The sequence below is a fragment of the Cuculus canorus genome, chromosome 5 (assembly GCF_017976375.1).
Source record: "Cuculus canorus isolate bCucCan1 chromosome 5, bCucCan1.pri, whole genome shotgun sequence".
NCBI lineage: Eukaryota > Metazoa > Chordata > Aves > Cuculiformes > Cuculidae > Cuculus > Cuculus canorus.
The window spans coordinates 29,495,731-29,507,020 of NC_071405.1; the positions used below are offsets into that span (position 1 = coordinate 29,495,731).

At 43.8% G+C, this 11,290-nt stretch overlaps 2 protein-coding genes across 3 annotated transcripts in view; one reads left to right on the forward strand and one right to left on the reverse strand.

The window, feature by feature from the left end:
* Positions 1-3,906, forward strand: part of DYNC1H1 (dynein cytoplasmic 1 heavy chain 1) — a 46,439-nt gene extending 42,533 nt beyond the window's left edge. The window contains exons 73-78 of the mRNA XM_054069084.1: positions 53-264; positions 1,078-1,231; positions 1,897-2,039; positions 2,435-2,603; positions 2,968-3,095; positions 3,540-3,906. Coding sequence (XP_053925059.1) covers positions 53-264; positions 1,078-1,231; positions 1,897-2,039; positions 2,435-2,603; positions 2,968-3,095; positions 3,540-3,668 — 935 coding nt within the window. The 3' untranslated portion in view covers positions 3,669-3,906. The remainder of the gene's footprint in view (positions 1-52; positions 265-1,077; positions 1,232-1,896; positions 2,040-2,434; positions 2,604-2,967; positions 3,096-3,539) is intronic.
* A 140-nt stretch (positions 3,907-4,046) lies between these two features.
* Positions 4,047-9,606, reverse strand: LOC128852413 (uncharacterized). Of its 2 annotated transcripts, XM_054069087.1 has the most exons (5): positions 8,224-9,606; positions 7,634-7,704; positions 6,895-6,948; positions 6,013-6,072; positions 4,047-5,802 (listed from the first exon to the last, which is right to left on the reverse strand). In XM_054069087.1, exons 1-5 carry the CDS (start codon positions 8,279-8,281, stop codon positions 5,323-5,325), a joined length of 723 nt encoding a protein of 240 aa, XP_053925062.1. In that variant the 5' UTR covers positions 8,282-9,606; the 3' UTR covers positions 4,047-5,322. The 2 variants fall into 2 exon arrangements, with proteins under 2 accessions (XP_053925062.1, XP_053925061.1); XM_054069086.1 differs by lacking the exon at positions 8,224-9,606 and having other exon boundaries at positions 7,634-7,946.
* Positions 9,607-11,290: the final 1,684 nt, after the last annotated feature.

Below are 11,290 nucleotides of genomic sequence, written 5' to 3' on the forward strand. Positions count from 1 at the left end.
TTTAATCTTGATGCCACTGCTTCTTTGACTAAAAGCACATCTTCTGTTTTAGGCATAGATATGATCAGTAAAATGTTGAAAATGCAGATGCTAGAGGATGAGGATGATCTAGCTTATGCGGAAACTGAGAAGAAGACAAGAACTGATTCTACATCAGATGGTCGCCCAGCTTGGATGAGGACACTGCATACCACAGCTTCTAACTGGCTTCACCTTATCCCACAAACTCTAAACCATCTGAAGCGGACTGTGGAAAACATTAAGGTAAGAAGTGCATTTTGTCTAACATGCACTTAGGAAGGGCACAGCTTCTGTTGCGTTGGAATGAGTGCATTGTGATTTGCACGTGCTGATGAAACTGTTGGAGGGACAGAATGGGACCAGTATCAGTGCTGATTCTGACGGCTATAGCTGTGTTATGTCCCACGTCATGGGTTTCATGAAATGCTCTTAAAAGTTGGTTTATGTCTTCCGATGATTATTTGAAGAAACACAGTGGCAAACTGTCAAGGGTATGACTTCTGAAGTTTGTCTGGTCAAGTGGCTAGAAACAAGTGCTTCCTGTTGTACTTGTAGCACACTGACTGCTACTTAGGCAATTGTCTTTAGAGCTAGCACACATTAATTACTGCTAAAATTTAGTGGTGGTCAGTGAAGGGAGGAAACTCTTGAGATGTGGGCCGTAGTACCCTGAGCTCTAACTCGTGAATAAGCTCCCCAGCTGAATAAGCCTATGACAGCCTAAATGCTTCTAAAGATTTACTCTGAGATAGTGAGAACCTTTTGTTGCTCATTAAAAGAAACCCAGAGCTGATTGGAAGGACATGCAGCAGGCAGTCTGCATTAATTATTCAAACAGGACTTGTACTTTCTTGCCCCTCTAAAAGAAAGGAGATCGTTGATTGTAAAACAGTCTCTGTAGTCCCTTTCTGCAGCACAGGCTGCATCTTCATATTTAATGCTTGTAATCACACTGTCACTGGGCAGTCATCTAGGATTTGGGTGTTGCTTTTTGTAGCAGTTTTCTCACAAGAATTTTGACCTTTGATTTGCAACTTTCAATGTTTTGACAATCAGGATCCTTTGTTCCGATTCTTTGAGAGAGAAGTGAAAATGGGAGCTAAGCTGCTTCAGGATGTTCGTCAGGACCTTGCTGATGTGGTTCAAGTGTGTGAAGGAAAAAAGAAACAAACCAACTATTTGCGCACACTGATAAATGAACTGGTGAAAGGTACAGTAATTCAAATTAGCATCTCCCAATGCTCTCTTTGCCTTTTGCACCCTCTAAGTTGGAGGCTGTTATGCTCAGCAGCTTAAAAAAAACATTGCAGGAAAACTGGGATTTACTTACCATTTGACACAAGCAATTCTTTTGAGTCCAGCATAAAATTCCAACTTGTTTGGTTTGGGATTTCAAGTTGAAGTAGGTAATACTAGGCTCTTTAACAGCCTAACTTCTAAGCTGAAATTTGACTCAATTCTTTAGTCTCCAAATTGTGATGAAGTTATTTATACCACAAAGTGAGTAATACTGCTCCTAGAAAATCTGCAAGCTCTCTAAACTTCTGTTTCAGGAGTGTAGATGAATTTGGAATTTTTATAGACATCGTACTTCTAGTAGAATCATAGAATAGCTTGGGTTGGAAGGGACATTAAAGGTCATCCAGTTCCAACCCCACTGCCATGGGCAGGGCCGTCCACTAGATCAGGCTGCCCAAGGCCCTGATACCTGAAGATTTACTTGCCTGCTTTGAACAAAAGTATTTCCTAAAACACAGGTACTTGACCTCTTCCATTTTCTCTAGAGAACTCAAATCTTTACCAAAACTTGGAAGATCAGTGTCCATTTCCAGTTTGTATGCAAACAAAACTTAATTCTAATCACATTTTTTGTAGGTATTTTGCCTCGTAGCTGGTCTCACTACACAGTGCCAGCTGGTATGACTGTTATTCAGTGGGTGTCTGACTTCAGCGAGCGCATTAAACAGCTGCAGAATATTTCCCAGGCAGCTGCTTCTGGTGGAGCAAAAGAACTAAAGGTATTTTGTGGTGACTCTTTCTAAAGGTTTGGGATAGAGCGGTATAACCACTTTGTAAAGTCTTCACATCAGCACTTCAAAATAAGTTCCTCAGGCAAAACAGCTTCAGTCATTGTTCTCAATGTGCTTGTAAATACTGCTGAGTGTCTCCTGATCTCAAAATGGTGGGTTCAGACAGCTTAACTGTTCACAGAGATTAGAGGGAAACTCAGCATCTTAGAATGACAAAAGACAGCCTTAGAGCAAGAAGCAGTATAGCAGATACAGCGTACTAGTCGTACTAGTCACAGCAGGAAAATTTTAATGTAAATAGATTGCTGAAGAAATATTTATGGCAATCACTAGTTAATACTGCAGCTGATACCCTTTCTTAAAATGTTTCTCCCCTTTGTTAGAACATCCACGTGTGCCTTGGTGGCCTGTTTGTACCAGAGGCATATATTACTGCTACAAGACAATACGTTGCCCAAGCAAACAGTTGGTCCCTTGAAGAACTCTGTCTTGAGGTCAATGTTACAACTACACAGAATGCAGTACTGGATGCGTGCAGTTTTGGGGTGACAGGTAAGCTTAGCAAAAAGGAGGAGGTCCTTGCTGTACAATACTTTCAGAAGCTTCTGGTATTAAATGGTCTGCATCAAATGCAAAAGGTCATATCATTGCAAAAGTTAATTCACATGCTTTCTGATGTTGTGTAAAGACTTGTTTGGTATTAGTTAGTAGGCAAGTACTTGCAATGCTAATGAATCTGAAGACTCGGGTCAGTACATTTTAAGTGGTATTGGATAGTATATGCACTACAACCTCTCTATTTTGCAGTACAAAATACTTAACCTCGTTCAGTGGACTTAGACAGCCCTTAAATGATACATGAAGAGACAAGATTTATAAAAGCCCTTAGAACTCTAAAGCGTATTTCAATTTACAGGCCTGAAGCTTCAGGGAGCTACGTGCAGCAACAACAAGCTGTCGCTTTCGAATGCTATTTCAACTGTCCTGCCCATTACACAGCTTCGCTGGGTCAAGCAGACAAATGCTGATAAAAAAGCAAATGTTGTAAGTATTGATTAAAATAATATTTAAAAGATCTCTTATAATTAGATCTTACCTAGTACTTTTGTACCTGAAGTGTTATGGATACTTATATCAGGTACCACAAACCAAATTGTTCCCTTCCAATATTCCCACTGTGAGTTGGTAGCTGAATTCTGGACTAGCAACAAACAGACCTAGCATTGACTGGGTCTTTCGTTTGTGGCTGGATGCGGAGGAGGAGAGGCATCCAAAAATACTAATGCTCTTCAGGTCAGAACTTGAATTTATACCTTTAAAGAAGGCTGTGCTTTAGATGAATTTAGGCCTTGTTTTTTTCCTTGTATTTTGAGTATTGAGTTATCAGGGACTAAATTCCCATCTCATAAAAACTATGTAGTATTACAGAAAGTTCTTGGGCTCTTCAGCTACCTTACATAACTCTTCCATCTTCATGTCTTTCCCCAGGTTACTTTACCAGTTTATCTGAACTTCACTCGTGCTGATCTGATTTTCACGGTTGACTTTGAAATAGCTACCAAGGAAGATCCTCGTAGCTTCTATGAACGCGGTGTCGCAGTTCTCTGCACTGAGTGAAAATATTTGTCTTGACCCATAAAGCTGTAGTAACTGTCAGTCTTCTATGTAGTATTTACCCATACTTCTGTATGTCAGATGGATTTGTGGCAAGTTGACTAGAAAGAAAGGGGGCGGTGCATTGGAAAGCTGCTGGGCTAGATTTCTTTGAGGGAAAATTGGATGAGGTTTTTAGACAGTTTTTGGTAGATGTGATATCTGATGGATTATGTTATATGAAATAAAATCTGTAGCAAGACTTTTGACTCTATTTCTGGAAATAGAATTCTTACAGTGACTTTTTGGGCCTGGAAAAACTGTACCTACAATCTTTGAGAGAATAACAAGTGATAACTCAGTATTCAAACGTATTGGTTGCCTTCACACAGTTCACTCAGCATCTGGTTCCGCAGACCCCTAGTAACAAAAACCTTGGAATGTAAGTTTTTCAGTGCAGTAACACATAAAGCTTGACATGATCTGCTAATGACATTACATGAATTATTTGTGATGACATGGCTCTTGCTTGAGGTAATTTGCCTTCACACAGCTGCACTCAGAAGCTAGAGTATCCTAAACAAGACTTTCTTGTCCTGTTGACCGCAGGGCTTCCTTTTTCTTAAGCTGCTTTTATAAGGTGGAATAAAGCTTCGATTTCCTGTCTCTTTAAGACCTGGAGGATAGTATTAAATGCTTAACCAAGGAGTTACAGTCTTATTTCAGACACTCACATGTGACCAACTGTTACCATATTGAGGGCGCTGAGATGTGCTGTAATGGTTTAGGTGTTCACTTGCTTTCTGTGATACCATGTTCATTGGGTAAGCGTTCTACCTTTCTGACCAACTTGGCAGAGCAGCTGTCCTCTCTTAACAGTGTTACTATCAAGCGTTCAAAGATGCACGTGAACGATGCAGCTGCAAACCTTTTCAATCTCAAAACAGAAACCTGAGGAGCTCCTTCCTTCCAGTGATTTCTTCTGTGGAAGCCTGGACTTTCTGAACCTGCATCAACTAGAGTATTTTTATTTTCATAAGTGGTTCTACAGCAGAGGCCTGTACTGGGAGGAACAATTATTATCCCAGTCTGCCTCACATGCTTGTTTCAGCAGGTACCTGCTAGTTACTGAAACAGAATTCTTGCTGCCTATACTGTTTCCTCCTATAGCTGGTCTCCAAGTTGAACTGTCCCAGCTGCGTTTATTACCTTAGAAAGAATGAATCCCAGGCCAGTGCATCATGTAATCTTTGTCTGCTGCTTGTAGTTCTTATATCCAGTTTAGAGGAACAGAGATAGGAACTACATGCATATCATCATTCTCCCTTCCTTCTTCCACAAACCCTTGTGATACTTTATTGAAGTTGCACTGAAACTGAGCAGGTGCCTCCAAGTACTGGACGCGGGATTTAAGCACCCAGGCGTAAAGCTTGGCAGTGGGATTGTGTGGGCACACTTAGCTAGTTTGCACTTCAATTGCCACACAAGCTTGTTTAGTTGATTCTGTCTTTTCAGGTGGTGCTCAAAGCCTGCAGTACCCAGCGCAGCTGCAGTTGTAACAGGCCTAAGCTAGTTTCTATAAAGCTTGTTCAGTTCAGGTACCATCTGCAAAAGAAACCACTACCAGGTTCACTCTTCAGAAGGAACAGGTTATCCAATGATTTATTCGTAACTCAAATTAAGCCACAGAGAATTTCTTTCTTCTTTCTTCTTCGCTAGTGCCCTCTGAAATAGAGGTCTCTTGTTTTCTTTTAAGGAGGGACCGTTTGGTCATTGATCTGCAGCAGCTGGAAGGTTTGATACCCACCGGTAAGGAACGGTCAGGTGTAAGCCCTAGGGAGGTAAATGCTTCTGTGGCTCTAGTCCGCTCAGATGATTGTAACAAGGCTCTTGGGAAATTCTTCTCTTGGCTAGGAAGTTGTAGGGGTGCTTTACAGTCACTTACAGCCTGAATTTCACTGACCCTTGCTTCTGGGCAGAACCAGTCTGGAGGTTCAGGGAAGGGCTCTCTGTCTTCTGAAGTAGCATCATCTTCCAAAGCCGTTGCTTCTAGGGCACCGTTGAGCCATGGTGCAACTTCTGTTCCATGTAAAGAATTCAAGCTACAGTCAGAGGGAACAGATGAATCTTCTGAATCACCATCATAAGGATCTAAAAACTAAAATAAAGGGCTCTCTTGAATAGGGTGGATGTGTATTTGTCTAATTTGTCTATAAAAGAAGAGGGAACATAGAGCGGTTTTTAAAAAGACAATAGAAGTCACAGGCTTGCTATGGAAGTTTTTGTCTTAATCCACGTGTTCCCACACATGATTTCATTTTTGGAAGCTACCCTGAGAACAAGGCTGCAGCGTCATAACCAAACCTACCTGCAGTCCCTTGGAGTCCCTTGCTTTCCCGAGTCCTCCAGCAAGCAGGCGAGGCACAATCTGTTAAAGTGAAATTGACACTGGTTTATAAAGCACCTTCCTGTGAATTATTGATCAAAGTAAAACCAGGGTAGGTAAAAATCCTAGAGCAGAGGGATCCAGAGTGCCCCTTGCTAAGAGACAGTTAAAAATGTATCTCAGTCTACCTTCTAAAGGCCTGGCAAAGGTACAGGGGCTGAGGAGGGCTGTCGTAAGTCTTCTTGCACTTAAAACATTACGATGAAGAGACAGGTGGGTGATAGTCCTGCCACCAGAAATGTAAATTGAATCAGCATATTACTAACAGTAGGCAAGATGTAATTGAGAGGAGAGAGACCTTCCCTCCCGCTCAGGTCCCTTTTTATTCTTTTTATGTGGGGATTATCTGAAATTCTTGTTAGTTGATTCCTTAAGCTGCTGCCCTTGGGAGAGTTCTGTAACTAACTGTCAAAATGAGGCCTTTCAATCAGCCTCAGTATTGCTGCTCTAACACTGAGGTTTCCGGCTTCTTTTCCCATGTGGTTAACTGTGGACTGGTCCAGACCTGGAGGAAGAATCTTCCTCATCAATTTATTTGCCTGGGAACTACATCATTCTGGAACAGTGCTTATAGTATGAGTCCATTTAATAAATAAATAAAAGCCAAACAGGGAAGGATTTCCTTTTAACAGCAAAGCGCAGGTACAGAGCAGTCACACAAAGAAACAAGTTCAGTGCAATGAAACTACTTCTAGAAGGAGGCACTGCAGCTGCTTGGAGAACAAACTCCCCATTATTGCTGTGCCTGCCTTCAGGGGGAAAGGGGGAGAGAGACTCATCACGATCGAAAGAGGCAGTTCTTACCTCCATGCTGGATTCAGACTCTGACTCTGTACTTGACTCTGCCGTGCACTTCTGCTGCGGAGGAGGAGAGGAAAGAAATGCTACTCACAAGTTACTGCAGCTTTGGGTTGAAGCTGAACTTCTAGCACAAACCGTAGGTGCTGTGTTCTCTGAAGTCCAGCTTGTCATTCCAAATATCCCACATTTGTGGTGCTGGTTGTGTTGTGCAAGTAAGACATAAGGGAAAAGTAGAACTCACTCACTCCCCCCCAACAAAAACCTCCACACCACCACCAGGAAGCTCTCCCAAACACACCTTGTGTTTGCTAGGAATGGTCATTCCAGGTATGTAAATAACTTTACAAAATGTTTTTCTGATTTGTACTGAGCTTTTCATTTGTTTATTTGCTTTTGGTGTTCCTCAGGCTGTGTTTGGTTGGTTGTTTTTTAAAATACCTCAGAAATGTAACTGCAGGTAAGTGACTGAAGCTATAGCCTCATATTTTCTGAAGGCCTTAAGACAGACACTTTGCTAACTAGGAGGCCTCCTGTTCCCCAGGTGGAAGCACAGGGGGGAATGGCTTCCTCCTCTCTTTTTGTTTCTTTGCAGGTGATCCCATTTGAATTAATTCATTCACACCTGTTCTTCATGCACTTTGTCAGCACAGGGAGCTGCACAATCAGGCTAATGACAATGCAACCAACCTTTTCTAAACTATATTTTGATGGGGAGATAGAGAAGCAGCAATAAGAAAATTACCATGTATTTATGCGCCTGTCCTTCTGTGTATTCTGAGCTTTTAACAGAATCCTTCATTTCCTGAGCAGCTACTGCAATAGGCAGAGGGTAGGGAAGCACATTAGAGAAAATCATCTCGAGGACAAACTGCCCAGCCATGGCAACTCCTTTTAACCTAGGAAGGCTGATCAGTCCTTTACAAAGACACTGTTAAGTTCTAAATCAAAAGCAGTTTCTGTTTAGAAACAAACACAAAGAGACCACTATCTTCTACAAGACCAACAACTCAATTCAGTGGTCCTTCATGCACCACAGGGAAAAAAACCACCATTTTTTTGTGGATTATTTTTTAAATATATTCTGTAAAGAAGGTGTCTGGGGCTTTGGGAGGTTCATTTGGTTGATTTTTTTTTTTTTTAGGGACTGCAGATTTTCTGAAACCTCTATGAGGTATTTGTACTCGAGACCCTAAACCAGACGAGAGAGAGACGAGCAAAGTCATGCTGTGAGCCAACGCTCAGCGCAGCCCTCCCACCCTGGCACTCAGTCCCCATACAAAGCCCTCCTTCCCCCCAGGGGTTCCGTTACCGGGTGTTCCCTTCTCCCCATACCCTCCATGGGCTGCCTTATCCTCTTCCTCCATCGCTGCCTCTTCTCAGCTGAGGCCATCCTGCTCCCAGCACCTTCCCCTCCTCCGCCTTTATGGGTTTGAGCCGGGGCTGCCTCACCTCTTGCACCTGCCCCACTTGGCTCCTTCAGCCTGGAGACTTTCCCTATTTGAAGATGGGAATTAAGCCAGGAAAAAAAGACAGTAAAGCCTTCCTGTGAAAGCACTTTGTGCTACTGGTAGAGGTTCTATCCTGCTCTTCAGGATGTGTTCAGAGGTGGCTGCGTGCAGGCCTGCAGCAGAAATGTGCACAAGAGAGAAATGCTGTGACTGAGGACTCATATGTTTGTACATGTACATACGTACAGAGCACACGTATGCGCAGGCGCACACAGTCACAGCAAAGCCTAGTGGCCAGAGGGAGGGATGCCCCCCTTCACTCCCGACGCATTTTCGGTAGCCCCATTTCACACATGGGACCTTCAGGCTGGCAGAAGAGTCACCAGTCAAAGGGAAAAGCATCTGTCCCCTCCAGAGGCAGCCAGGATGTTCAAAGGCTCTCCCACTGTTCGCTGCAGCAGATGACCCCCCCACCTGTGGGATGGGCGGTTGCTGTGGGACACGCGCTTTCTAAGCATCTCAGTCACAACCCGCTGTAAGATTTGGAAGACTTGGGTACTGTCACCCACACTTGCCATCACTCAGAAAGGAACAACAACTTTGCCATGTTAAAATACAAGCAACAGTCTTTTTGCAGCTTTACCAGAGAAATTTGACTTGGGCCCATTTTCCACAAGGACCTAATTTGACCCTTTAAAGACCATGTCCCCATTACCCTTCTTATCTCCTCCTTTTTATAGGGAAACGAGACTCTTTTTGCTTTTTCAAATCAATGTCCTCTTCTTCCCCTTATTTCCAAATTATCTGACATTCCTGCATCTTCCTCCACAACCATAGAATCATAGAGTTAGTGTTGGAAGGGACCTTAAAAATCATCCAGTTCCAGCCCCTGCGATGGGCAGGGACGTGTCCCACCAGATCAGGCTACCCAAGGCCCATCCAACCTGGCCTGGAATGCAGAAGGTACCATTATTTTAGATTAATTTTGAAATGAGCCTCAGTAAAACAAGCGTCTCACTCTGGAGCCAACAGTGATTCGTCACTCTGAAAAAGTACCATGAATGAGCCCCTGGGCAGGTGACAACAGGAGCAGCTCACAAACTCCACAAGCCTTTCACCCCACTTTTGCCACCAGCCGAGCTACACCTTATTGCAAACACCTCTTTTCTTCCCAGCTGGCTCCTTTTCCACCTCCCTACCTTTTCTTTCCAGGCCATAACCATCTCAATGGTTATTTTCACAACTACATTCAAAAGAAAACAGTAACTAAAAGTCTTAACAACCCTCCCAGCACCTCCCAGCCCAGAGGTGGAAGCTACAAATCACTGTTAGTGCTTACAGTGCCAGCTGGATTGAATGACTGCCTATGATCACCATCCTTAATCCAAACACATGGCTCAGAGTCCTTTCTCCCACTAAAGAAAGCCCAAAATTAGGCAGTGGTGCTTTAACAGCTGTTAGCGACAAAGCCCCAGGATCTGGGGCTCAAGAGAACTGTTGGTTTGCGAGGGATTACAGACAAAACCTTGACCATAAGACTGTGACCAGCCAAGGCTTGTGCAGTGAACCCACTGCCAGCACCCACCCAGGCAGGGTCAGGCAGCAATGGTGCAGTCAGACAACAGGTCACCATGCAAGTTTTGGGTTTCCACATGCAATGCCATCCCTGAGCCAGGGTAGCTGGTCTCTCCGACCCTGTCAGTGCAGTACGAGCAAGGAGGGTGGCCAGAGGGTTACCAAAGCACAGTTTCTGCTCCCTTGAGCTGGTTATTGCAATCATCTATCAATCATCTATTGTACTGCTGCTCAATTCCTTGGCTCTCCTTATGGCTCTTGGAAAGAACCCTTGATCCTGCACAGACCTTGTGTCAGCCACAGGTAGCTCTGATTGCCCCTAGCTTTCCAGACAGCTGAGAACATAGGTGATACACTTGCCTCACCTTCAAAGGCATCATTATCATTATTGTTCCTTCTCTTTCCCATGGGTGACTGCTGTCCCACAGCTTCACAAGGTGCACCCAGACCAGTGCTGTGAAAGCCTCTTTCAGCAGATCCGTTCAATCTCTGCATTGTAACCATCTGCCATAGAAGGTTGGAAAAGACCTCCACGATCACCAAGTCCAACCGTCAGCCCACCACCACCATGCCCACTAAAGTATGTCCTCAAGTGCCACATCTAGACATTTTTTCAGTGCCTCCAGGGATGGTGACTCCACTACTTCCCTGGGCAACCTCTTCCAGTGCTTCACCACTCTTTCAGTAAAGAATTTTTTCCTAATATCCCATCTAAATCTGCCCTGGCACAACTTGAAGGAATTTCTTCTTGTCCTATAGCTTGTTACTTGCGAGAGAAGACCAACACCCATCTCTACATCACTACAACCTCTTCTCAGGTATCACAGAGTGATAAGGTGCCCCCTCAGCCTCTTCTTGTTTAGTCTGGAGGAGAATGAGCAGTAGTCAGAAAACGAGCAATAACCACCAGACTACATAAGTACAGCCTCACTCTCAAACGCCTCAGTAACAACCTGGGAGAAAGAACATCCCAGTCATACACTAACACATCACCCACTACATTGGTCTTCATTAAAAAGAAGAAAGCAAACAAAGAAAAGCAGTATTTCCCTCTCCAGCTGGCCCTGTACTCCCGTTTCCCTGGAAAAAAAAAGAACCCAGGAAGTATGATGGAAGGGCTGGCTCTTCCCAGAAGCCTTGTCCTCCCAACCCCACCAATCAGCGCTTAAGATCCTAAAAGAGGCAAGAGCAATTGCGACAGTGAGAGGGACTTTGCCCTTAACCTTCTAAAAGTGACAAGGCTATTACTCGTAGTTGTCCAGATCCAGCACCGATCTGCTGTGGCAACCATTTCATGGAGTACAGGACCCAGCCCTATCCGTAACGACGATTTTGTAGCGCTAATTCTACTGCACAACTTCGACCACTGCACAAAG